We start from the raw sequence: 27,331 nt of genomic DNA, 5'->3' as shown, positions 1-27,331 counted from the left end.
GGTTTTAGGGTCGAGCCTATATATTTTATTCGTTTTACAAATGCCATTTTCGCATTAAAAGTTGTTTTTTTATTTCGTATTTACAAATGTCTTTCTATATTTCGCTTTAATGGTGTGTTGGAAAACCTTTAGTTTTAGACTTGGCTTGGATGTGAATAAAAATATAATTTATAAGAAGTAAATGGAAAAATAAATTGAGAATAATAAGTTCTAGACTTTGATTTGATGATCAAAGGAATAAAGTCTTATTTTTTATTAGGCTGGCTAGTGCTCATTGTTCTTCATGGCCGCTATATAGGTTGACAAGTTTTGTTATATAAGACAAGTTATTGGAAGTACCCTTGGGTGTAAGTGATAAATTACAAAGCGACAATGTTATTTTAATTTAAAATATTTAACAAAGAGTTGGACAATTATGGTACGTGTATTTATAGTGAAAATGTAAAACTATAACTAGGGTTTGGTTAGGGTTGAATTAGGGTCGGGCCTATGTTTTAGAACCTTAGCCCTAGCCCTGCCCTAGAAGGCCTTAGGGTCGGGTCGGCCCTGCCCTAAACTCTGTGAGGGCTTTAATTGTGAGGGCTTTATAGGGGTTAGGGTCAGGTCGGTCTGGGCCGGGTTAGGGTCGTTAGGGCCAAATTCTCACCCCTACTAAGAGCGCTCGTAGTATCTACCAGCAAAACCGAAGGTGAACAAATTCGGATTCTTCCACTACTCCCTAAATCTAACTGATTCGGACTTCTTAATATATACTAGTCTTGAGCAACGTGGTTCCCACGTAGGTAAGTAGATATTAAAAAAAAAAAAAAAAACAACAACAACAACAACACACACATACACACACAAAACACAATGGTTAGAACTGATGGACAGCTCCATCGGCTGCATTGAAATAATGTACCAGATTACAAGACATGGTGCCAACCTTTGAGAAAAAATGTGCTCGTTGCGTCCTTGTCCAATGGGAAAGCTACATGTGGCAATCTTTTTCTCTTTCACCTCAATGGAATTGTTAACGAGTAGTGCTACAAGGACCTACTTTTTAGACCTACTATTGCGAATCATTATTTGGATAACGTTGGTTTGTATTACAATACACATGGACACGTATCTCTATGTAAATCAATGATTATGATTTTTGACACATCAATATGTTCAAATAGTAGGTCAAATAAGTGGGTCAATATAGCATATAGCATTACTGATTGTTAACGAAGACGGAACTCCTTAAAAGGAAATTTAACCATGACCACACGAAATAAGGAAATAATAATTGCACTTCTCTCTCCTACCTGGTTAGTCTTCTCGCACTTATCTCTCGCATGAGAACCAAAAAAGAAAAATTGTCACTCCATTAATGCTAGTGATGATTTTCAGATTTAAGGGAGTTATGTTGAGGAAGTGGAACATAAATGGTTACCTGAACCACATGCACCATTACATGACAATCTTGTATTTCAAATGTTGATAAAAAATAATAGTTTAATTCGTGAATTTCATATGGTGATCTTGGACACTCCCATAAAAACACTCTCATATATACTTCATATCTATGCCCAGCTATTGTTCCTTGGGTCGAGTACTTGTATTGTCAACCTGTGAGGTTATACGTTGGGGATGCATGGCTACATATGGTCTGCTATTGGGGTTCAGCAAGGCGACCCTTTGGGTCCCTTTCTATTTGCACTGGTGTTGCATCCTTTGATTCTATGGATCCAGTCCAGTTGTCAGTTATTGCTACAGGCGTGGTACCTAGATGATGGGACTCTGATCGGGGATACAGAACAAGTGGCGACAACTTTGGGTATAATTCAGGAAGAAAGACCTTCTTATAAGCCCATACGTAGTATACAATTTATAATTTATACACCATTTTATACTTTATACCCAACTATAATTTACAATTTATACTAGTTTTAATGTTTTATATACATTTTTTTTGAGTTTGAGCTCGAGTTCGAATTCAAACGAGCATAATTGAACTCGAGCTCGAAGTGTCAAGCCGAGTCGAGCTATTAGTAGAACTAGACGAGTCGAGGTTGAGCTTCAATATTAAGCTCGAAGGTGAGTTCGAGTCGAGCTTCTGCATGTGTGAGTCGAGCTTGAGTATAGCAAAACTCGACTCGAATAGCTCGATGAGCCCTAGCTCTCTAACAGTGTATTTTGTTTGGTTAATTTGTGATGAGCATAGATTGGGAGAACATGGAGAAACTAAGAGCATCATCAACACATTGTTATAATCTATTTCCAATGTGACAGTTTACAATTTATTTGGCAATTTTCGTCACTAACACACTGCCAAATCATCGTTTTTATTTTAACAATTGTCAAATCCGAAACCAAATTCGTCAGAAATATATAAATGACTCGCACGAGACAAGTTGTCCCGTCCAAGAGTGGGACGGGACAAGTTTTGTCGTCCAACATTTTTTCCTTTTTTTTTAATAAAAAATTAAAAAAATTCGATTTTGCATGTGGGGCCCAAGATGTTGGACGGGACAAGTTTTACCATCCATAACTTTTTCAATTTTTTTTAATAAAAAATTAAAATTAACAAATTAAAACGGGCTATATTTTTTTGGGCCCAAGATATTGGACAGACAACTCTTCCTGTCTAAAATTAAAAACCAAATTTTGCCCAAAACACACCGGTTCTTTTCTTGGTTTGAGAAATTTTGAAGTACAAAAACTGCTGAGGTGTCACAACGAAAAATAGAAATACATGATGATGCTCTAAAGTGGAATAGAACATGAGAAAAGAGAAAAATGCTTTAATTTGTGGGTTTGGTTTTTTATTCTCTTAATTTAATTTCCTTTTAAGGTGTTCCGTCTCTATCAAATTTTCCATCAAAGTGAGAGAAAAAGTTGCCACAGGTTTTCCAGGAGCAAACTGCCCAATGTCTGGCTAACTTTTGCAATAAAAATTTCAGCAAAGTCGATAAAATTCAAAATCACATGATGTAATGCGATCATATCTTTGTTAAAATCATATATTATTAAGTAAACTAAAACGACCTTTAGGCCTCTGGCCTCTGGAACATTTCATTTGTCAATAGAAAATTGTCGACGGCATTGTCCTCTCTCTATCCATTTGGTCGGAAGTTGTAGTTCTGTTAAGTTAACACATCAAATACAAATTTAATATAACCAAAGTCCAGATTGACAACTACTCGGCAAGTTCGCCGTTTGCCGAGTAAAATCGATGGAGACAATAACAACCCTACTAATAAGCAGTCTGATTTAAGAAGCATTCATACATTCTTTACGCGGAACCACGCACTTGGAAATTTTTTATTGTAAGTTCTCAAAATTAATCGCAAGTTCGTAACATACTACTCCATTGTTTAATTATTAGTACTTTTGAAACTGGATTACTAGTTCTCCAAAGATTTATAAATCTGGAAGACTAGATTAGTGACCAATTAGTTTTAACCAAATTAGTTTAACTGCTGTGCTTTGGTACAAAGAAGGGTGAAGAGCAACTTTCTTAGAATTTGGGGAACCGGTCAATTCAAAGAGGTTGGGGATCAATCTTTTTCTGTAGAAAGTATAAACATATTGGTGTTGTTATTTCTGTTTCCCACTTTCCTTTCTTCAAAACTTTCTACCCTTGGTTCACCCCACCGGCCCACCATGTACCAGCTCGCAATCAAAGACCTGAATATCCCCATCCACTTATATAGATATATGCCATATTCAAATGAGGGATCGATTTGGAAAATTGGAAATAAGATTCGGAGATATCTTTTGAATGTAAACCATTATCAATTTCAGACATGAGCATTGGATGGGTTATTGATTTGGAACATTTCAAAATTTGATGGTAACTACACATTCCACAAATGAAAAGGTGCATGGTGGGTTATTATCGGAAAAAAAAACAAAAAACCAAAAAAACAAATAAAATAAATGAAAAGGTGCATTTCAAATAGGCATCCCTTCTAAGAGTAAAGAAAACGAGAGCCCAATTTTTCCAAATATTTTCGCCCTAAGTTCATTTCAATTTTATTTTCGCTATAAGTTCTATTTAAATTTAAATTTGTACATGTAAATTTAATTTTTTTATAGGACTTATGGCAAAATTATAAGTTAAAAATGATGACCGTGCCCGATTTGAGATTTATGGCGAAATGAAAAATTAAGATGGATTTATTGTGAAATTATTATTGGGCTTTGTCCTTGGGCCGTAATCTCTTTAAAGAAAATGAAATTGGCAAGTAGCAAGCTATGATCTTTATTATATTAATGAAAAGGGGTAGGGAACTTCTATAACAACCTCGTTTTTCCACCAAAAAAAAAAAAAAAAATTGGCAAATAAATTGACCTTATTAAGCCCAATATACTAATATAGGTGTGGTGGAGTTGGGCTTGGACTTGGACTTGATATATTTAAATTACTTGAGGCTGGCCTCAACGGCTCAATCTGATAAAATCCCGCAAAGTGTTTGACTGTTTGCCAATAAGTTAACCCAAGTCCAACACAAGTCTAAATTTGGGCCAACTCTCCAAACACTTAAACTGGACCATTCGAAAATGGCAAAATGAGACCCAACATATTCAGGACGATCGAACGTAGAAGGCGCAAACCTCCTGATCAAAATGTAGCATACTCAACTGAATTACTCACGCTGCTCATATGGTGGTACACCATCGAATCAGTATCGACGTATCATGTGGACAGGGGTACTAGTAGTTACCTTTAAAGAATTGTCATTCGTCAATTCTCAAGTGAGCATGGCTTGCTGTGTTGGCCAATGGGCTAAACCCAAGTGACCAAGTCTGATTTTGCGCCTAATATCCAAGTTTCAAGCTCAGTAATTTGAATTTGAAGATAGAATTACCTTGCAAACTCATCTGTGTCTTTTGATGATCAATATGTATGTAATGGTCCTCCCTTAAACAGTAAATTTTCTGAACTAGTTTCAATTGTAGGTAAGGGTCTGCCGGGTCTGCCAAACCCTATTAACTTGTTTCCAAAAAAAAAAAAATTGAAGTTTGAAGTCGCAACTCCAAACTGCCCCAGCCTGATCAAACTCATGAACTTAGTACATAATGAAGCATTATGGACATCGAACTCATGAACAATGGTGCTATAACTTGTTAATCAGGAAGGTTCTTTGAAAGAATTCTCACGAGTCACGCCTTCATCTGCTGCGCACACACTAAATTGCAACTCACAAGTGACATTTTATTCTTTTCCTAAAATGCTCATCATTAATCATAGTCGGTTTTCAGTTTCACCTACCAATTTTTTTTTCAACTATTCAAAAAATCCATTGTCAACCATTTCGTCTTTCTTAACAAATCTCAACCATCAAAGTGATCAAACAATCTTAATCATAAGATCAACGCCTAATAATAATCTAAAATAGCCTCTTACCACTTTCCCAGTGAAAGCAAAAGAAAACAAACAAATGTATAAACGGATCAATTTGCTTTTGCCACGTTTTCTATCCATGTTAAAGCTATGGCTTTCCACGTGTCATCGAATCTTTACATTTCTTTGCATGCAAAGCTACTATAAAGCCAGCAAAAACTTCACACTTGAGCTCACTCTTGTTTTCTTCTCCAGTTCTTCTTTCTTTCTTAATCTTTGCCCATGGAAATTCTAACTCGTCTTCTTCTTCTTCTGATTCTGTTCAACGTATGTCTTGCAAATGATCCGTTTGAAAGGGCTATCAAAATGCCATCCGAAAGAAAAGGTTCTAAAAAACACGGCATGGAAAAAGGCACTAAATGGGCCGTTCTTGTTGCTGGGTCCAATGGGTACGGAAATTACAGGCACCAGGTAAATTGGGCTTTCTTTTGTTTGTCTCGCTTTCTTGTTTTACAAGTTAAGTGGTAAAGGTTTAAGGGTGTTCTGATATGGTGTGGTGCAGGCGGACGTATGCCATGCATATCAGTTGTTGAAAAAAGGAGGATTGAAGGACAAGAATATAGTGGTGTTTATGTATGATGATATTGCTAAAGATGAAAATAATCCAAGGCCTGGTGTTATAATTAATCATCCACAAGGTCAAGATGTTTATGCTGGAGTCCCTAAGGTACATTCTTATGTCAAGTATTTGATTACTATGTATGCACTTTGGTCATTTGGCTCATAGACGCAAATATCGTTGGAAAGTACGAAATTTTAGCTTATTATTAAAATGCATTTTACATGGCATTGCAGGATTACACAGGAAAGCATGTTACTGCAAAGAACTTTTATGCAGTTCTTCTAGGAGATAAAGAGGGTGTCCAAGGTGGAAGTGGTAAAGTAGTTGACAGCAAGCCAGATGACCGGATCTTTGTGTACTATACTGATCATGGAGGCCCAGGAGTGCTTGGTTAGTATAGCATTCTTTTCTTTCTGTCATTGTATTAGTTAATTTAATTCTTGTTTAATAAACTGGACACTCAATCACCCCCCTTGCTCCATGTTTTAAATCTGAAGTGAAGGGCATTCTAATTTCTAAAGATGTCTGCTGTAAGGATATTTTTTTTTTACTGAATGTGATTAATTTTGTTCGATTCAGGTATGCCTAACCTGCCTTACATCTATGCCGGTGAATTCATTGAGGTCTTGAAGAAGAAACATGCCTCTGGTAGTTACAAAGAGATGGTCAGTGTCTCAATCTCGCCTCCCTTAAACATTTATTGTAGAAGCACACACATGGTACACCATCCATTTGTTTTGAGTAGTTTAATGATGCTGCACTCTGTTCTGGTCGTGTGCGGAAAAATACTTGATGTGGTTCTTACCTCTTAGCTGTTAGGTTTCACATTCATGTTGGTTTCTGAGTGCACCCAGTTCCTGGTGCATTTAAGTTTGCGCTTCGTAGACAGACATTTAAGATATCAGTATGCAAGGTCTTGCATATATAGAATTACCGCCCTAAGTTTTTATCGAGAGTCCAATGGCTTCAATGTCTGTAGGTAATCTATGTGGAGGCATGTGAGAGCGGGAGCATTTTTGAAGGTTTGATGCCTAAAGATCTCAACATTTATGTCACGACAGCATCAAATGCTGAGGAAAATAGTTGGGGCACTTATTGTCCAGGCATGGACCCTCCTCCTCCCCCAGAGTATGAGACTTGCCTAGGGGATTTGTACAGCGTCGCATGGATGGAGGACAGGTCAGTTTGTTGCATTGATTCTCGAATATGTAGTTTATTATCATTTGTGTTAATTTATTGGCTCTTGTATTCCAACCTTGGGGGACTTCTGACCCAGTCATATCAGACAAAGGAAGAAATGTGAAAAGACAAGGGAGTAGAGGGATTACCTTGCTTGTGCTTACCAAAGGCATAACGATTAGATCTAATCAATAGCAGCCAACTAGCCATATCCACAGAACTGTAAATCAATGAAGCTTTAAGTTCTATCTGTTTTTTTCTCCTTCTTTTTTTGCTAAAGGGTGATTGTTTGTATTGATAGCAAAAGACGAAAGAATGTTACATTGTGAACTTGTGAGAACCTTGTACAGGTCTCCAACATTACAAAGGATTACAGTGATTACAATCTTGTGCCCTTTGGTTGCTTTACAGTGAAATACTGAATTCAACAAACTTTATTCAACTTTTGTTTTCCTTTTCCTCATTAGCCATTTTGATTTTTTTTGCAGTGACACCCACAATCTAAAGAATGAGACGCTTAAACAACAGTACGAAACGGTAAATGAATTTTCTAGAGGCATTTTTGGGCTTATCATTTCCTTTGAATGCTATCTTCTGGCAAGCTGGGTATTTGTTATGTAGTTTAGATGTATAATTGAAATGGGGTCTCACCTTTTTTTTTTGCAGGTAAAATATCGAACGTCTAACTTCAAGACATACAATTCCGGGTCTCACGTTATGGAATATGGGAACAAAAGCATTAAAGCTGAACTTCTCCACTTATATCAAGGTTTCAACCCTGCCACCGAGAATCTCACTCAGAACAATATTCCTCGGTACAGCCATATGGAAGTTGTAAATCAAAGAGATGCAGATCTTCTCTTCTTGTGGCAGAGGGTATCTAGAATCTCACTATCTTTTGCAAGTTCTGACACTGCTCCTTTCCCCCAAGAAAAGGAAACTAATTCATATTTGTCATATTCATTTGATTTCTGTGTAGTATGTAAAATCTAAGAATGGAACTGGCAACCGAACAGAATTGCTCAAGGAGATCAAGCAAACGATATTACACAGAACACATCTAGACAATAGCATCAAGTTGATCGGGCAAGTCCTTTTTGGCCCACAAATAGGTTCCTCCATCCTCTCAGCTGTAAGGCCATCCGGCTTGCCCTTGGTTGATGACTGGGGTTGTTTGAAGGCAATGGTACGCATTCTATATGCTTAATTCCTCTTTTAGAAGATCAATTTTCTATAATGACCCATTCAAGATCCAGAGCAAATGGTCCGTCAAAACAAATGTTACCACTTGTTTAAAAGTCAATAGTTACTAACGAAAAACTTAATACACTGTGGAGTGGTACTTGTGCACATCTGAACTGTTAAATTGTTGTTAAAACTTAATTTCACAAACAGGTGACAATCTTTATGATGTACTGATAGTTATTTTATAATTACCAACTTATGCACTATAAACTTGAGCACTATGTATTTGTCTTTGAAAATAAAATGAGTATGGTATATGCCATGTATTTGCATTCAGGTCCGGTTGTTTGAATCTGAATGCGGGTCACTCACACAATATGGAATGAAGCACATGCGAGCATTTGCAAACATATGTAACAATGGGGTATCTGAGAATGCAATGGAGGCAGCGTCGAAGGCTATATGCAATATAGATAATATGGAATTGTGGAGTCCTACTACTAGAGGTTACAGTGCTTGACCAAAATGAACGGTGGAAGGAAAGAGAACAGGGTTGACTTGGTGTCTGTGGCCCTTTGTCTGCAAGTATATGATAATGATGAGTGATAGAAGTTTATAGTGTACAGAATACTGGTATGTCTGCAACACAGTTTGTTATAAAGCTTATTGTAAGTTATCAGAACTTGCCTAGTTTTTCAGGAATAAATGACGAGGCTTTTGTAGAACTTCACATGATACAGGTTTAGAATCTGCTTTAGGACATTTTGTCCGAATCGATGCTTTCTTGTTTAATTGCCTACAACTACAGGGGCGAAGTCCATTTCGGATACGTGGCGATGTTTGAAATGATTGAACTGCAGTTTCACATTGGCAATCTTCTGCGGATATTTTGGAATACTTCGGACGATTTAAATATCAAATGTATAGAACAGAAGCATCTGTATCTGGTTTCCAACTGAGTCCCAAAGAGCCCGAGGAAAGAGTTCCATAATATTCAAAGTTGAAAAATGCTCACACCAAGAGATTAAAATTTATAATCTTTGAGGCAAATAGAACTACAAAAAAATAAAAATGTGTCACTTTTATTGTGCTTGTTAATGAATACTGTGAATGATACAGTCCCCAATGGGAAATCAAAATACAACTAACACAGGCAAAAAGCATCAAAGAAAAAAAATGTCATGGAGCGGATAAATGGAAGAACATCAACATGAGAGGGTTACCATGCACACTGAAAACCAGAGGGAGCGTGTTTACCGCAGGTGTTGAGAAGCAAGCTGAGCGATACAGGCAGATTCAGATGAATACCTAAAACATTGGCTTTAATGGCAGTGCAAAGGCACACAGCTGCTTCAAGGTCAACAAGGCCCTTGATAAGGCTGCAACACGGAGTATCAGGAGGAGTACCAACAGAGATAGTAACCAAACCGCCGAGCAAGTTTGCACAAACACCTAGCTTTAGTGCATCTATTGGGCATTTACCATTGGAAGGAAGTGTGGGTGTAGTAGGAGTGGGATAGGTTGGTGTTGGAGGGGGAGGAGACTGTGGCTTTGGTGGAGGTGGTGAGGATGGAGGTGTTGGGCTTGGCACTGGCGTTGGAGGAGTAGGAGACTGTGGCTTTGGTGGAGGAGTTGGATAAGAATGTGGTGGTGGAGGAGGAGACTGAGGCTTTGGTGGAGTAGGAGTGGGATAGGTTGGTGTTGGAGGGGGAGGAGACTGTGGCTTTGGTGGAGGTGGTGAGGGTGGAGGTGTTGGGCTTTGCACTGGCGTTGGAGGAGTAGGAGACTGTGGCTTTGGTGGAGGAGTTGGATAAGAATGTGGTGGTGGAGGAGATATATATGGATAGGACTGCGGGAGGAGGAGGGAGTGATCATTGCAAGCAGTGACTGCAGTAGAGAAGAGAATGTTCACTAAGAGAAACATCACAGCTGATGCAGAACTCTTAGAACCCATATTTCCTCTGCCTTGATGGTTCCTACTACTTAGTAGTACTAATTGTAGCAGGAAATGTGCTGGTGGTGATGAGGAACATGGAACATTGTGAGGTATAAATAGTAGTTAAGAGAAAAATGTGCTTGAAGTAGTATGACAACTTATTATTAGTAAAGAATTTGCAAGTCGAGTCGTGCAAACATGTTGCCTTGAGTTTAGCTGGCATATCTGCTTGTGGATACGCAAATATTCCAGGTTATGCATAAGTTTGTTGAATGATCAGCTGGATATGATATTGCAACCCATGAAACTATGATAACTGTATCAGGCTATCAGCTAAGGCATTGATGCAGTGACTCAAGTTTTAAATTTAGACTCATGAAACAGGCAAACAGCCCTAAGCATTTCCTCTGACTCTTGACTGTTATATACTTATATCTAGTTGTTATGTAATGCTAGAATACTTGTATCTACTGGTACGTAATAATTCAAAAATTGAGGATAGGCAGTGCAAAACCAGTCATCTTTGTCTTTCGCCCTGATATGTAGTCCTGTGCGAATGGACGATGCGAGTATGAACTAAACTACTCATTTGCATGCCTTCAATTTTTATCTTCTTCCCAGTTTGTGCATACTAGCTGCCAAAGGTATCATTCGAATTTCTTCTCATCCAGCTCGATTTGAAGTCATTAGGCGCCGAATTCTGATGGGTGATGCTGATAAAATCTGGAATTATTGTTCGTGTTACGTTATGATGCATATAAGATTTAACCGCTTCCAAAACTGGAGTTAGATTAATATTTCAGTAGTTTTTTATTCCTTTGTACTATTTTTACGATCCAACAGAAAATGGGAATGGGCGAATGCAGTCATTTCTGATTGAGTGATTGGTGTAAAGAACTTTTGGCAATCCTAAAACTCCGTTTGAAACTCAGAGTGATAAGCAAATTAAATTATTAATCTCTCTAAAATATGGCAACTCGTGTAACTCATGCAGCATTGAATATAGCAGATGTGGAAAACGTGTTCTGCCGTTCTGGTTATAGTTTTAAACAAACTCAGCATTGAATTAATTAATAAGATGTACTTAATAGAATATACAACGATTTCATGTTATTTTCTTCTCATTTGTAGTAATATTAATGATTTATTTGGTCTCGAATAAGGGCTGTCACAAATTCTTCACTGAAAGTATATATGCAGAAATGCAGAATGCGAAGAAGCAGAAAATTTGAATGTTGTGTCGGAAAACACGGCCACCACCCAACCCCTAGCGGCCTAGCATACCTTTTATTAAGAAACTGCCATGAAATTGATAGGTTTATTGGGGGTTGTACAAGTGCAATTCTTTATAGCACTACTCTAATACATAATTCTCTTAAACATGTTGCACGATTCATTTAATTGATATGAAATTCTCCTGAGCCAGCTCAGTGGTGGTTAAATATGATGCACGATTCAAGTTTTAAATCCTAATATGAACTAATTTGCTTTGTTAATTAAAACAACTCTTCTCATTGAACTCTTATAAATAGACAAGACACATTGCATGTTCTGCATCAAACCAAACATTTTGTGTTGCAATTTGCAAATAATACCAGTACTACATACTAAGAACCATTAAGGGAGAGTGAAATGGCTTCAAAGATCTCTACCTCAGTTGTTCTGTTTCTGCTACTAAACATACTCTTTTCTGCAATGGTCACTGCTACACCAACACCTGCTTCTAAAGGTAAATGCCCAGTTGATGCTCTGAAGTTGGGTATCTGCTTAAATTTGCTAAATGGGTTGGTTGATGTCCAAATCGGCACTCCATCTGACATTCCTTGCTGCAGTCTTATATCAGGCCTCGCCGATCTTGAGTTAGAAGTGTGCCTTTGTACTACCATTAAACTTAAAGGACTTATCAATCTCAATCTCCCAATAGATCTCAGTTTGCCTCTCAACGCTTGCGGGAAGACACTCCCCACTGGTTTCCAATGTCCCTAGATATCATTTTTATTTTTCATGTGTGAAATTGTTCCTTGGTGTTACTAGTGGTGTGCTGTGTTAATAAGTGTTTTCATGTTAATATAAGTATTAACATAAGAAAACAATTGTACTCGTGAATATTTGATTGATTGTTTTCATTTGTCTCAATTACTAGTATCCTACTTTTTGTGCAAAAGCTTTCTCCTTTGTTTGAATAAATTTTGCTTTCTGTGACTAGAATTTCGTATGGCGTCTTTTTACATGACAGGACTCGTAGCAGGCCATTAATCTTTACTGACTCTGTCTAGCATAAGTAAAGTTCCACCATGTTTTAGTGGAATGGGAGGTTTCCCCCCACATAGATTTTAAGTATACAAAAGATATGCCGCGCGCGTGCGAAGAAGTTGAGGAAACGAGAGTTGAAATATCAATTTACGTTGGGGTGAGATTCATTTTGAAGAAGTAGAAGCCTCCTACCTATAATAGTCTGCTGCAGATCTTGTGCATGGCCATTAAGGAGCATCCAGAGTAAGTATATGGCCGAGTATAAGCTGTTTTTCATTAAGAAAGAATGGAAGATAGCATCTGAGTGTATTTCAAAGACGCTCTCGAGATCAGTGTAGTAAAGGCGTTAAAGCGCACCTAAGGCGCAACACCCTCCTGTGCCTTAGGCTAAGGCGCTGAGGCGCATTTGATCGGGCGAGGCGCCAGAGTAATAAAAAAAATAGATATATCAAATAAAAAATAAAATAAATATTAAATATGACATGAATTATTACTGATTTGCTTAGCCAAACTTTAAAATTAATTTTATGTGATTGTAAACATAAAACTATTGTAGTCATTTAAAATAAAAATCTTAAGCAATAAGTAGAGAGCAAAATAAAACTCGTATCTCTCAATACAATTTAGCTCAACTTCAATAAACTAAAATAATGAACCGATAGAATTGAGTCAAATGAGTTTTTCATAAAATAGAACACGTGATTCAATTTTAGAATCCCGTAAAACTTCATTTAAAATTTAATCCATCTTTGTGTTTTCTCTCAATCCATACAACTTAACAAAAACTAGTCAAAATTAAGTTTAAAGTGTACTCTCCACAATGAAACTTATTAAATTTGTACAATTTCTTATATCATACAACAATTGGATCGAGTGTAAATGTGTCACGTATAGCAAAAATTGTAAAAAAAAACGAAAAAACTGTAAAAGTTGATAAGGCGCGCGCCTTGTGCGCCTCGCGCCTCAACAAAAAACGCAAAAAAGTGCACGCCTTATATTACCTCTGCGGTTGGGCACTAAAAGTGCGCGCTTTGCGCTTTACTTTAGGGCCACATTGACTACACTGCTCGAGATATCATTCTGTTGTCTTCGTGGTAGTACTTGAATACTTGATATATGTAAATTTACTACTCAACTCTAATCCGTCCAAATTTTAACTCGTGAGAGTCGCAATGGCACGTAATGTTTTTTTTTTTTTTTTTCTCAAAGATTTGCATATTATTATACTAAACGTGCCGTTGACACGCCGATATTGTCGTAATACAAATATTTACAAATGAAAGCGGTGGCTTGGCATGCCATACCATGTAACGGGATAAAGAAATTCCATGTTGTGCTAGAGTATCACCGTGGCGTTTGCCTCCCTCCCAGATGTGAGTTAGAGACAGATTGGTGAAGGAGGAAAATAGTTTGCGGATATCCTCTATAATTCCGGCCGCCGCCCATGGAGTGTCCCTGTCATTTCCTTTAATACACATTTAATCAACGCCCGAAGTCGCCTCGATGTGTAGCCGTGGGATGTTGTGTGAGGCCGCCAGAGAGAGACCAAGTCTCATTGCCAATGCTTCGCAATGAATGATGTGGAGATAGGGACAAAATCGATCGCTGCAATGACGAAAGTCCCATCGAAGTCCATAGTACACAACCCAAACCCGGCGGACCGGGGTTTCCATGGCGGCGCCCCGCGGTTCAAAGTGATGTGTGGAGGTGCATTCGCTTCCAAAGAGGGGTGGGCTAGCTGTTTCGCTCTCTTGGGTTTAAGGAGTAGATTTTGGGCTTCCTTTGTACTTCTCCAAAATGCCAGACTAGCTCGTAAGGTGCCTTGTGGTGTTACCCTTTTTTGCTCAAACAGTTTCTCGTTTCGACTATTCCAGATGCTCTAGCAGAGGATGGCGAATAATTCTATAGCAAAAGGGATAGTGCCATCGTGTTCCGGCAAAAGAATCGTTGGATCTTTGTTATCCAAATTTGTGGGGTCTCGAAGTGAAGGGGACGTAACCTATTTGGGGAAGTGGACTAGTTTGCCATACGGGTCCGGGTAAAAGGGCATTCATGAAAGAGGTGTTGTCTTTGCGGTCCGGTGGTTGTTACGTAAGATGCAGCGGGTTAATGTTCAACCCAAATCGGAATAGATTTGAGGATGATTTCAGAGCATCTCGGGAGAGTTTCCACATGAATACTTTCACTCTAGGAGGACACTTGAGTTTCCAAATGATCCTCCAATCAAAGAGAGGTGTTGTGTTGGTGGAGTGGAGGGCGTGGTAGCCTGATTTGACAGTATATTTTCCATTGACTGAAAGAGTCCAAATTCTTTCGTCAGGGTTGGCGCTGAGGGAAAGTGGGATGGAGATGATCTGTTTGGCAATATCTTCCGGCCAGCAGTGGTAGATGATGTTTGAACGCCATTTTCGCGTTGTACTATCAATTAGATCGGAGACAAAGAGGGGGGTGATGCTGTTAGTCAAGTTAATTGGAGCGATGACACCTTCATTTCCTGGAATCCAGCTGTCGGTGGAAAGGTTTATAGAAGTGCCATCACCTATTTTCCAGCCCAAGCCTTTATGTAGGATCGAAATGAAGCTTTGAGGATATCTTTCCGGACTCTTGAATCACCGGGTTTGGGGCGATCGTTAAGAAATCATGCTTCCGGAGATATTTTGCCTTTACAATATCCACCCATAGGGACTTGCCGCTTGCAATGACTGCCCATGCTTTTTTTGCTAGAAGGGCGAGATTTTTATGTTGAAGATTGTGGACTCCCAAACCTCCCTGAATCTTTGGTTTTTCAATAGTATCCCAGTTAACCGAGTGCAATTTGCGAGTGTTGATGTCATGGCCCCAGAGGAATGCGCGCCGATGGACATCAATTGGCTGTGTGATAATTTCCGGTGGTTTAAAAATCGCCATTTGGTGATTTGGAATAGCGGAGCAAACCGCATTGATGAGTGTCAGTCTACCCGCTTGAGAGAGGGTAGATGCCTTCCATAATCTGAGTCTTTGTTGCAGTCTCAGAATAATTGGGTGGAAGGACTTGCTTGTAACTCTGCTGAGGCAAGTGGGGCTCCCCAAATAGATTGTGATTGGTAGCTGTTTTTTGATGCCAAATACTGATCGAGCGCTGTGCTTGAAATCTACCGTTGAACGAGGGCTGAAGAGCATATCAAATTTATCAAAATTTATTTGATGTCCCGAGGATTGGCAAAAAAGTTTCAAGGCAGAGACCGTTTCATTTACTTCATTGAGGTCGTTGTTGCCAAAGAGTACAAGATCATCTGCGTAGAGTAGGTGGTGTATAGTTGGCACACCACGGCCAATGGAGATTCCCTTTATCAAATTGGACTGTTGGGTATGAAGGAGATGAGTGGAGAGGACCTCCATACCTAGGATGAAGAGGTATGGTGACAACGGATCCCCTTGACGAATACCTCGCTTTGGGCTGAAATATCCGCAAGGTCTACCATTGACGATGACCGAGTAGGATACGGACTGCACACAGAACATCACCATATTACACCAGTGGTCATTGAAGCCAAAAGAAGAGAGAGTTTTCCTAAGGAAATTCCAGCCTATACGGTCATAGGCTTTAGATAAGTCTATCTTGGCACCCCATTTTTGCGAAGCTTTTTTGTTTCTGGTGTGGATGTGGTGAAATAGTTCGTTTGCAATTAGGATGTTATCATGGATGCTCTGAGAGGGAATGAAAGCGCTTTGGAAAGGTCCTATAATCTTGTGCAGCAGTGGACGAAGTCGATTCACTATTACTTTGGACAAGATTTTATAGACCACATTACAAAGGTTGATAGGACGAAAATGCGACGGATGATCAGGTTTTTTCGTTTTTGGTATAAGGACGATGTTGGTGTGGTTTAGAGGTTTAGTGAATTGAGTAGTGATGTAGAATTGTTGGATGAAGCTAGTGACATCTTGACCGACGGTATCCCAGTAGGTATGAAAGAACTTCCCAGTAAAACCATCGGGTCCTGACGATTTATTTGCTCCAATTTGGAAAGCTGCTACCTTGATTTCTTCCTCCTTTGGGATTTTGATCATGTCAATGTTGTCCAGTGCAGATACCCGTGATGTAAAGGAGTTGAAAATTTTGCTTGTCGGGTCATCATCCGACTTGTCAAAGGATTTGTGGAAATGTTCCACAAAAACCTTGGAGATGGCTTCTTCTTCATGTTGCCATAGGCCTGCCGTGTCTTTGATTTGCAGCTATGCCGTGTGCTTGTCTGTTGATGATAACAGACATATGGAAAAATCTTGTATTATCATCGCCGTCTTGGTGCCAGGTAGTATTCGCCCGTTGTGCCCAATGTCTTTCTTCTCGCAGCACTAGGTTGGCAAGGATCTTTGCCAAGGCCTTTTCTCGTTGGTCCGTAGCTCGAGTGCGGGCTGAAGGAGGGGTTTGTTGGATATCAGTAAGTATTTCCTCAATTTCACATATTTTCTTTGCGGAATTTCCAAAAAACATCAGCTTTCCACCGAATGAAGTTTTTCTGGCATAGTTTTAGTCGCTGTGAGAGTTGATAGGAACTAGAACCTTTAAAGTTTTGATTCCAGCTGTTTTGTACTGGGGATTTGTTGTCATGATGTAAAAGCCATGCATTTTCAAAGCGAAAGCGGTGAAATTTGTGGGAAGGTGGGTTTATGACACTAGTGAAAACCAAGACTTTGTGATCTGATTTCTGAGAGAATACATAGTTAAGTTGGGAATTTGGATATAAAGAACACCATTCCACATTACAAAATAAGTGATCAATGGTTTGAGCAACTCGAGCTAGGCCATCGCGCTTGTTTGTCCAACTGAAGCATTTCCTGTGAGGTACATACTGCATTAGATTGCAGCTATCTAGCATGTCTGTGAGAGGAACGACTCTTCCCGGTGTAACCGGGACACCACCTATCTTGTCTTCCTGGGAAAGCACCTGATTGAAATCACCAAATATTGCCCAAGGACCCCGTATGTGTATACCAATAGCCGAAAGTAGCTGCCATTGAAGTTTTCTTCCATGATGCTTTGGGTGGGCATATATACCAGAGAAAGTCCAAGTAATTGTTGGTGTGGCGATACAGTGAGCAGAACCATGTATTATCCAGCTATCAGATTGCTCGATGGTCACCGACAGATTATTTGTCCATAACAAACTCATTCCACCAGATTGTCCATTTGAGGGGACATGAAAGTAGTTTACAAAACCTTGTCTTTGGATTGTTTGGGATATCTTTGGAGATTTTACCCGTTTCAACAATAAGAATCATCTCCTATCGAAATTTGCGAATTTTCTTAAGCAAATCAAAGACTGTCGAGGGTGACCAAACCCTTGACAGTTCCATGAGAGGAGACTCATTTTGGGGGTGGGGGCTGTTTACGGCCACCGCCAACACCGTTCAAGACACTTTCGGGGTATCTCCGTGGAAGTGGTATCATCATCATGGATTTCCATAAGGGAGACCGATGCATTGTGGGTAGAACCATCTTCAGAGAGTTTCATGAGAGTGAATTTTCGTTTGAGGTTTGACGGTTGAAAGAAACAGCTTTCTAGAACTTGGTTAACATCTAGGATGACTTGATTTTTTGAAGCATCTAGTTTCTGTTTCTTCATGCCTTGAATGGGTATCGGGCATTTGCCTCCGAGGAGCAATTCGATATCAGAAGTGGGTGAGATGTGTGAAGGTGAGGGATGATGGGAAATAGATGTTGGAACAGGTGAGTGTGTTGGTTCTGTGGGTATGGATGAGGGTACAGTTGTGAACATGAGCTTCGTCATTCGTCTCTCTATAGGTGGGGTGTCGGGGATGAAGTCGAGGAAGGTAGAAATGTTTGATTTGGTTCGAGATAAGTTGTGGGGTATGATAGGTCGCGGTGGCGTAGAGTAGTTGGGGTGGGATTTTGGATTTTTGTGCTGATCGGTTGGCCCCTCAAGATTCTGGATGCAAGTCTTGGCTTATATTTCCTGACTGGGAAGGGTTTGGTGGGTGTAGGGAAAGTGTCTAGATCTTTGAAAGCAGGGTGCATGATTGGTAAGATTTGGCGGATCCTTGAAAGCAGGGTGCCTGTGGTGTCACCCTAAAATCAGGTGGTTTGAGTGTTAAACATGTGGAGTGGGTAGTAGGTAAAGGTGGATGTTCCGTGACAGGCGGGGTTATGATGTGTTGACTAACTGTTGATTGAGGTTGGGGACATGATTGATCGAAGTTTGAGGAATTTCCTGGTTCTTGTGATGTGCATTATTGGTTATGTTTTGTTGTCCGATACTGTTTTCATGGGGTTGTGGAAGATCGAGGGTGTCGATCATTGGTGGGGGTGTGGTGATGTTTGTTGGAATTGAACCGAGGCTTGATGTGAAGAGAGGTTTTGTTCCAAAGAAAGTGGTCAACCCGCTGATAGCTGGAGGGGGTATTTTGCAATGCAAAGTTTGTAGTCGTGCCGAGAATGCCACATCGAAAACGACTGCAGGTAGATGTTCATATGCATATTCAACCCGGATACCACCAAATGTGGATGGAGTGTCGCACTGTACCGCTATTGGTTTATCCACCGCTATTTTAATTTTTGCTTTCACCATGCAACGAGGTGGTGCATCGCCTTCCTTTCCGGTGGGGAATGCTAATGAAAAGAACTTCGCCACACTTTGGGGACGCTTCTTTGATCTAGAATACTACTGAACCGCTTTGTTCGGCCATAATAGCAATGAGGGAGGTTTACAAGATGAATCCGAAGATAGCTTCCTGAAATGCTCTATCCGCAGAGTAGTCCTTCCATGGTCTTAATCAGAAAGTAGTTCTTCTTTGGATTCCATGGCTTATTTTCTAAGATGAACTCAGTATCCTCCTCAGTTACTTGAACACAAATTCAAAGAGGCCTCCCGGGTATACCATAGATTTAACCGGGTCGAATTGGGTCCCAAGTCAGTAGTGAGATCCAATTTGATAGTCTTGTACCTAGTTTTGTCCACAAGTATCTTCCCATTAGAGTGAAACCGTTATGCTTATTGAAAAGTAATGCCATCCGATTATCCATTGGGAGAATATTTTGACCATCCGAAGGTAAAAGATAATGTCACCGTGGGGTGGAAGAACCCTCCGTCGCTGGTGCCTTACCTTTGTCTTCGTAGTTGGAGGGCAAAGCATGGGTTTCATGGCCGATGTTTGTAGTGGTGGATGACCCTAAATTACTCTGCGGGGGAAAGATGTCGGTGGTCTTTATTGGTAGTATCCATTGGGTAGACGTTGGGTGGTATGTGAAAAGGTGTTGATGTTGGAGTGGAAGAAAGGTGAAGAAACCCTTTTATAGGTGGTTGTACCCAAAGGTGTGGTGTTGATGGTTATGCTTTGAAAAGATTTGTGGGCACGATACTCACGATTAGTGAAGTTACTGGATCATCCAAAGATGTTATGTGGGGAGTCATTTGATTTCGTAGAAGGTATAGTGCCAAGAGTGGTGGTGATGATAGCCTCCTCAAAAAAGTATTCATAAATTTGTGGCTTCCCTGTTCTCCGAACTCGCTCTGAAGCATAGTTCGGGATTTCGGAATTCTCGGAATTCCGGTAAATCTAAAAACCGAAATCCAGTAAATTTCTACCCTATAGAATTCGGAATTTCGAATTCTTTCGGAATTTTGATTATTTCGACACTATATTTAAAATTTTGATTTTTTGAAAAATCGAAATTCCGAACGGAATTCCGGAGTTTCGTTCGGAATCACGAACTATGCTCTGAAGTGAAAAAATGGGTTTCTATTTCCATTTCAAAATAACTTCAAGTGGGGCATATATTCCAATACTCTCCGGCACATTAGTTTATGCAACTCCTAAGCACTGGTTTGAGTCTATAGAGTGTCAAACATCGACTTTGTTACTTTGTCAATTAATAAATATATGTTTTTCTTTTTAATGTATAAGCACCTAATTTATTAATTTAAACAATATTTCATACTTCTTTTGGTAATTATTAACTTAGTATTTATTGAATATATTAATTATAAATACTATATTCATAGGCCCTCTATAGACGCTCGAAGATCTGGTGACTAAGGTCGTCACTCAGTCTCACAAGTATACACAAGTATGCAAACCGTGCTACGCATCGGTGTTTTTTCAAGGCTTTAAACTCATCGCTCTAATATTTCTCCGATAGTATGATTTTTTGAATTTTAGTTTTAATCTAAAAAATAATATAAAAATATTAGGAGGGATTGAATATAATTTCAGTAATGTGAAGGAGGTTTTTTAAATTATTTTAAATGATATGAAACTAATTCTAATTTCAGTAAAGTGGGAGAGTTTTTTGCAAATTGTTTAAAAAGAAAAGAACTGATTAGAAATTTAAAATAATTAAAGGAGATGGTTCTAAAATCTTAAAATAGAGAGATTGGAAATACACTGTTCGGTTGAGAAGTGGGACTCCTAAAGACCCGGCTATCATATAGTGTAGAGATTGTTCAGGTTTATCATAAATGAAGTTATTTGCATGTGAATCTGAAGATTTTGGATGGAGCTTTCATCCAAGCAAACTCAGTTTAAAAAGTATTAATCCCATTTTGAATAAAGGATATTTAAAGAACTTGGGATGACCCATCAACAGTGGCGCCCAATTAAGTAATCCCAGAACCTCTATCAGGCAAAATCCAACACAAACTCAGAACATCATATGTTTACTTATTTCAAGATATCTAATGAACTTATGCTCTATAAGGAAAATCATACCTGCTTGAAACACACAGTACATGTATTATTCCTATATTACTTGTAGCAGGGATGGATATACATGATTTATCAAGAAACAACAAAGAACAGGTTCGAGATGCACGTGAAAATAAAAACAAATCAATTGAACAATGATAGATACTAACTTATTTCTTCTGTACACTTGTCCAGAAGGACAAATAGAGTATCACCAACACCAGGTATCACGACGATGTATGCTTCCAACTTATAGTAGGCTGCATCCAAGCGCAATGTAATAGTTCTTTTGTATTGTAAAGATCCTCCCCAAAATAGTCGCCAAAAGAGGACTGCCATCTGCCTATCTGAAGAGAGTAGAACAGATAGTTGTTCTCGCTATTAAATGAGACAGAAAAATAAATCTTGTTCTGCATTCTTTCTGCTACTGCCTTCAGTGCTATAGATGAAAAACGGCTTACAAACAACATTGTATCTTCTAAATTACTTAAAGTCTTCCAAGTCTCATTCGAATAATCCAACTTCAGCACATGAACATATTTCCCCTTATGACTGACAAAAACCGATAATATTTCTCCATTATACTCCAGCAAATAGCTTCGGTGGATACACGAACAAGGCCGAGGAGGACAGAGAACAGTCCAACCATTTAAGCCATCTTTTTTACCCCAAACAGTAAAAAGCTCCAGTGCAGAAAACTGGAGTGACATTAGAAGGGGTGAATCGAGCTTCACTAACACCCAATATGTTAGTCCAAGCATCATCTTCCAGATGCACAAAATAAATATTAACCTCATTAAACCCACGGAAACAAATACCAAAAGTAACACAATCTGGAGAAGTTGGTGGAGATGAAAAGGATACACCAGAGAATGAAAAAATTTCTGTCAAATCTGGAAGTTCGACTATCTCCTTAGTGAAGGGGTTGAAAAAGAACATCGAATAGTCACCTGCGGACATTAGTAACCAGCCATCCTTTGAGGAGCAAATTCTAGCATACAATAGCTCTGGCATGTCAAAGTGAGAAGTAATATTGCACGTCGGGTCAAGGAATTTGCATCTACTGCTCTCTCTATTAGAGGACATGAGCCAAGGATACTCAATTGTGGAACCAGTTGGATTAACTCTCCACCGGATTGGACGAACCGAAAATGCCCATGTTTTACAAACGCAACGAAGATTCATATAATCAATAGCCAAGGGTAGATGCATTGCTATCATCGCTACGAGATCAAAGGGGAGATCAATCCAGCAAATCCTTTCTGATTTCTCCACATTTACTTTTATTATTGCTAGTGTGTTACGCATTGCCTCCATCTTCAATTCCTTCTTCGCAGTTGTATTTTCATCTACGTTCTGCTTTTCAACCAGCCTAGTTAATAAAGTTACATCAGCCATTAGATAAAAATTTGAAATATACAACAGATTACAGGGGGAAACATAGAAATAAAGACATATGAAATGACAAGGAAAGGAAGACATACCTGTTACTAGGCAGTAGCCAAAAAGGTAAAGAGGAAGGTGTCCTTAAATTCGGACAGGGCAGATAAATTGATATACTCTCGTCTTCCAGATCAAATACATACAAATTATGCTTGTCTTGCACCAGGGTGAAATATATGCAATTTCCTTTCAATCCTGACTGAGTAGCAGAGACAGACATAGAGTCAGCGCCAATAGTTGATACAAATATCACGTTATCACCTAAACAGTCCATGATCACCCATGCCTCCTCGGAAAAATCCATCTTGAAAAGCTCAATATGGTTGACTCCCTTAAAAGTTACACCCTCAGAATGTATGACTACGAAAATTATTTCGCCACAAGATTCAACCAAATAAGCATGAAAGCAAAGTGTTTCCGGGTAAGATTGAGGTCTTTCGAAATCTAATGTCCTCGCCAACAATTTGCCACAAGGTTCCTTATCAATAATTATTGTCAAACCTTGCATGGTAAGAGCATAGATTGTTCCATCCGTACAACTAATGACCTTGTGAATGTAGTCATCTATTTTAATTCCATCCCTCACAATTTCATACTCGTCCTTCGTCCAACTTTTGTCTCCTACTCGCCACCACAGAAAGAAACTTTTCCCCACGAACAAAACCGTACAATCTGGATTGGCAGGTGGAGACAATAAGATGCAATCAGAATTCTTTATTTGTTCAATGTCATCCTCATCCCGCGGTGGTAAATCAATTATTTCTCGTGTATCAGGATTCCATAAAAACAGTGGTCTTCTTTTGATAAATAGTCCATCATAATTAACCAACCGTTGATGGACGCCAAACAACAGCATCCAAAAATCTCGTCGAAGTTTTTCGTGTAACTCTTCTTGTTTGGATATGATAATATGTCGAAGAAAGTCAGCTTCTTTGTACCCTCTCCATTAGGGAAGACGAGCCTAGGAGCTGCAAGGTTGCTTATTATTGTCTTCTTCATATTCTCTGTAAATCAAGTTAGTCAGTAAACACCCAATCTAGCTATTTCAATCAACTAGTCATCTATTTTGGTGGTAGAAAAAGAACATTAGTAATGGATGTATAGTCCTACTATGTATATAGACTTCCGTTTCCTAGTTGAAGCAGAATTAGAAAATTTTAGTTTCCTAGTATATATATAATGACCGTCGTTTCCTATTTCAGTTTCCTATGTCACTGTTTCACCGTGAGAATCTAGTCACAAAGACCATCTCCAAATTTCACAAAATAGAAACGCAAACTTCATTGCCATTTACCGAAAAAATAAAAAATTAATAGATAAAAAACAGTTCATTGCACATTTTTGGTGAGTTTTCATGAAATGATGGGCTATCACTGTGTGCCACACCATCTTAATTGGCCTCCAGAATTACACGCCCTTTTAACTAGAGTAGATGAGTGGAATCATGCATCTATAGACACGCTATGCTATGCAGATCATAGCGACCGGGTAGACCGTTAGATGCCTCTTCACACATCCCGATGCAATGTTAAAATCTGAGAAAATTAAGAGAAAAAAGAAGTACCCAAAATATTTTTCAATAAAACCCACATTTTTCTACTTTATTATTTTCCATGAAAAATCTTGTCTTGTTTTAATTTGAACAAAATCAATATATATATATATTAATGTCTAATATTAAATTAAGCCGGTCTAATATATATATCTACTAGTAGCATATCCTATAATGATTCTGGCCTCTTAAATTCATCCGGGTATTTTTCTTACATATAATACCTACCCCTGGATGAATAATTAAATCAAATGTCTAGATATTTATTAATGAGGACTACTTGGTCTTTTTATGCCTTCGAGGGGCGAGATCCGTTGAGTTCTTACTTTTGAAGACCATATCAATGGGTGTTCCATCTTGCAAATAGGGCATGTCTTGTCTAGGCAGCTGTAGAGTGTCATCTTGACGTGGTGGAAGTCATCAGTTCGAGCCTGATTATCCCTAAATCCAATGTAAATCAAGGCATAAGAAACTTCGCAAATTAGGAATGAATGAATGGAAAAATTGCTCTTGCTACCGTTAAACGATCCTCTTCAGATAATTCGTCCAACCCAAGGATAACTATAATGTCGTTTCTCGCATGCCCCCGGAAATTCAGAGTAGGTGCAAATTATCGGACCAAATAATTCGATCGGGGTAGTTGCTGAGCCATACCTTCCCGGAGCTCATTCTCCGGGGCCCCCGTTTAAATCAAAAATAAGAAAATAGAATAGATCTTTGGAAAATTCTTGATTATAATGTATGTCATCGTAGCGAGCCCGTATATATATATATATCTACTAGTAGCATATCCTATAATGATCCTGGCCTCTTAAATTCATCCGGGTATTTTTCTTACGTATAATACCCTGGATGAATAATTAAATCAAATGTTTAGATATTTATTAATGAGGACTACTTGGTCTTTTTATGCCTTCGTAAATTTTCAGTACCGATATTGTCCTTAAATTAAAATGTTGATTAACACTTTTGAATAGGAGCAATCAATCTTTTCATGTGGCTGTATGTTAAAAAACCAATTCCACGCCATTTTGAATTGTACGGCCTTATTATAAATCGCAGTTAATTAGCAAATAATTGTTGTTAAGAAAATGAAAAGTCTAATCCCTTCGTCTCCCATCTTTTCTGCTTCACATATTTTTTTTCTCATTAAAGAAATTAATTCATTGATGCAACTACTACTCACATTCTTTTAATTTTGGGTTTCTACCCGTAAGACCAAAGTAAAAAAAAAAGTAACCAAAAAGTTAGTGTAAAACCATTAAAGAAGAGCTCGGAGAAGAAAGTGCCATGGAGGAAAACCACTCTCTTTATCTCCTATCTACCTTTTGATCTTATCAAAAGTAAGTTTCTGATCATATTATTCTATGTTCATCTCTCTTTGCATGCTTACAATTGATTGTAAAAACCAATGACATGGTTTTGCTTTTAATTTAACATCAACGATTATTCTCCTGAGAAAATGTTAGTTTTATGTTCAATTCCATCCTTGAGAGGTTTTGAGTTTTGTGAGATTTCATTGTTGGGGTTTGGTTTTGTCATGTTTTGGTCAGTGGGTTTTGCTGGAACTTGCTTTAACAATGCTACATCAGCATCTGTTACACATTTATTTATAAGGTTGGTTCGTTGGTTCATTGATTTATTTTATATGTTGTTTGTTGATCAGTTTTCTTATTGTTGCATGAGGAAATTACAATCATTTTTTATCTCTATTTTTTTGGTAGTTGATTTGGATTTTGTACGCAGGAAAAAGAAAAAGGAGTAATCAGCTAGCTTCAGCCTTCAGCACATATTTCTATATTAAAGAGTAGTTTTAAATCCTTCGTTTGGTTCGATATTGGTTTGAATAATATTATCTTGAGTATAAAGACGAGAGGTGTAAATATAACAGAACAGAACAGTAGTTTTTGTGCCCTTGGCTGGAGTCATGGCTACATCGTTACATCCTGAATCGAGACGTATGTATTCATGGTGGTGGGACAGTCATATTAGCAAGGAACTCAAAATGGCTTCAGGAAAATCTTACTGGTATTCCCTCTCTGTTTCCTATTCTATCTTTGTCAGTTTGGTTGTAGTATGGAAATACTAATGCCCTGTTACACATTAGTAAGGAAATAATATGATGTACTGATCAGATGATTAATGTTATTGATTAAGGTTAGGGAACATAAAATCCAGCAGTTGTCCATTGCTGTGATATAGTAGTCAAATGACAATCAACAGGTTTACTGTATTACCAAAAACTAGGGTAGTCATAACCACAATGTCATATAAAAGCTTATCCGTCTCTTCATATACTTATCTAAGAGAATCACAATTCAGACAAGAAGAAGGTGAAATCAGAAAGAGCAGACATGTAAGATTCTAAATACTCATACATGTGTATATTATACGTTGAAGGACCTGGATCAAAGCTATGCTATGTGATAATGAGGACCATCCTACACTTTTTATAAAGACATCGATATTGTAGGGGTTTCATTACTGTAGCATTAACTCAAATATTTCACATATAAATGTGTGCATGACCACTCATTTAGTTATATGAAATTTAAATTCCGTTTTTTATGCTGTAAAGCCAAATAGTAGAAGTTGGAATATCTGTAAGGAGAAAATATTACTCAATAAATTCTCATTGATTTCTTTCAATGCATATTTGTTTCCTTGAAATGTAACCATAAGGATATGCTTCTAAATTTTCGTGGAAGTACCAAATATACGATCCATGGCTCTAATATCTCAGCATCATATTGGATCGGCTATCAAAAAGTGGAAGCATTTATGAGGAGGAAAGGAATAGGCATTTGACTGAATATGGAGAAGCTGGTTTCCGTACATTGGCTCCTCTAAGGTGAATGTAATTGCATATCTGCTAATTGCTAAGAGTATTTTGCACTATTGAAATACTTGTGTACATTCTTATTAGCGATTAACATGAGGATTATTTATTAGAATACATTTTAAGCCTAGAGTTGGTCTAGACTCTACAATGGTTTTGGCAAAAGATTTAACAAGGGTAGTTTCAGATAAAGATTGTTTTGGAAGGGTGGTACAGACCAAGATTGTCGTGTATCCAAGAATCAGATCAACTAAAATAATTTAACGTTGTCAAAGCTACTTCGCAATTTCCATTCAGACTCTAAATCTTTTGGTTGGTGA

General features: G+C 38.4%; 3 protein-coding genes and 1 pseudogene across 3 annotated transcripts; 2 read left to right on the top strand and 2 right to left on the bottom strand.

The window, feature by feature from the left end:
- Positions 1-5,546: 5,546 nt before the first annotated feature.
- Positions 5,547-9,038, top strand: LOC147513114 (vacuolar-processing enzyme-like). Its single transcript, XM_086596141.1, has 9 exons — positions 5,547-5,788; positions 5,880-6,044; positions 6,173-6,329; positions 6,519-6,604; positions 6,919-7,118; positions 7,607-7,655; positions 7,785-7,994; positions 8,098-8,304; positions 8,641-9,038. The coding sequence occupies exons 1-9, from the start codon at positions 5,600-5,602 to the stop codon at positions 8,821-8,823; spliced, it is 1,446 nt and encodes a 481-aa protein (XP_086452267.1). The 5' UTR covers positions 5,547-5,599; the 3' UTR covers positions 8,824-9,038.
- A 75-nt stretch (positions 9,039-9,113) lies between these two features.
- Positions 9,114-10,549, bottom strand: LOC147513113 (uncharacterized). The gene is made up of 2 exons (XM_086596142.1): positions 9,527-10,549; positions 9,114-9,358 (listed from the first exon to the last, which is right to left on the bottom strand). The coding sequence occupies exons 1-2, from the start codon at positions 10,255-10,257 to the stop codon at positions 9,328-9,330; spliced, it is 762 nt and encodes a 253-aa protein (XP_086452268.1). The 5' UTR covers positions 10,258-10,549; the 3' UTR covers positions 9,114-9,327.
- Positions 10,550-11,794: 1,245 nt separating this feature from the next.
- Positions 11,795-12,375, top strand: LOC147513112 (14 kDa proline-rich protein DC2.15 pseudogene; annotated as a pseudogene).
- Positions 12,376-21,200: 8,825 nt separating this feature from the next.
- LOC147513111 (uncharacterized) lies at positions 21,201-23,476 on the bottom strand. The gene is given in 3 exon segments (XM_086598859.1): positions 21,201-21,976; positions 21,978-22,549; positions 22,662-23,476. Coding segments are annotated over 3 exon segments (1,959 nt in total). The 3' UTR covers positions 21,201-21,404.
- Positions 23,477-27,331: the final 3,855 nt, after the last annotated feature.

Source organism: Coptis chinensis, chromosome 3, assembly GCF_015680905.1.
Source record: "Coptis chinensis isolate HL-2020 chromosome 3, ASM1568090v1, whole genome shotgun sequence".
NCBI classification, from domain to species: Eukaryota; Viridiplantae; Streptophyta; class Magnoliopsida; order Ranunculales; family Ranunculaceae; genus Coptis; species Coptis chinensis.
This window is presented reverse-complemented; position numbering and strand designations above follow the sequence as displayed.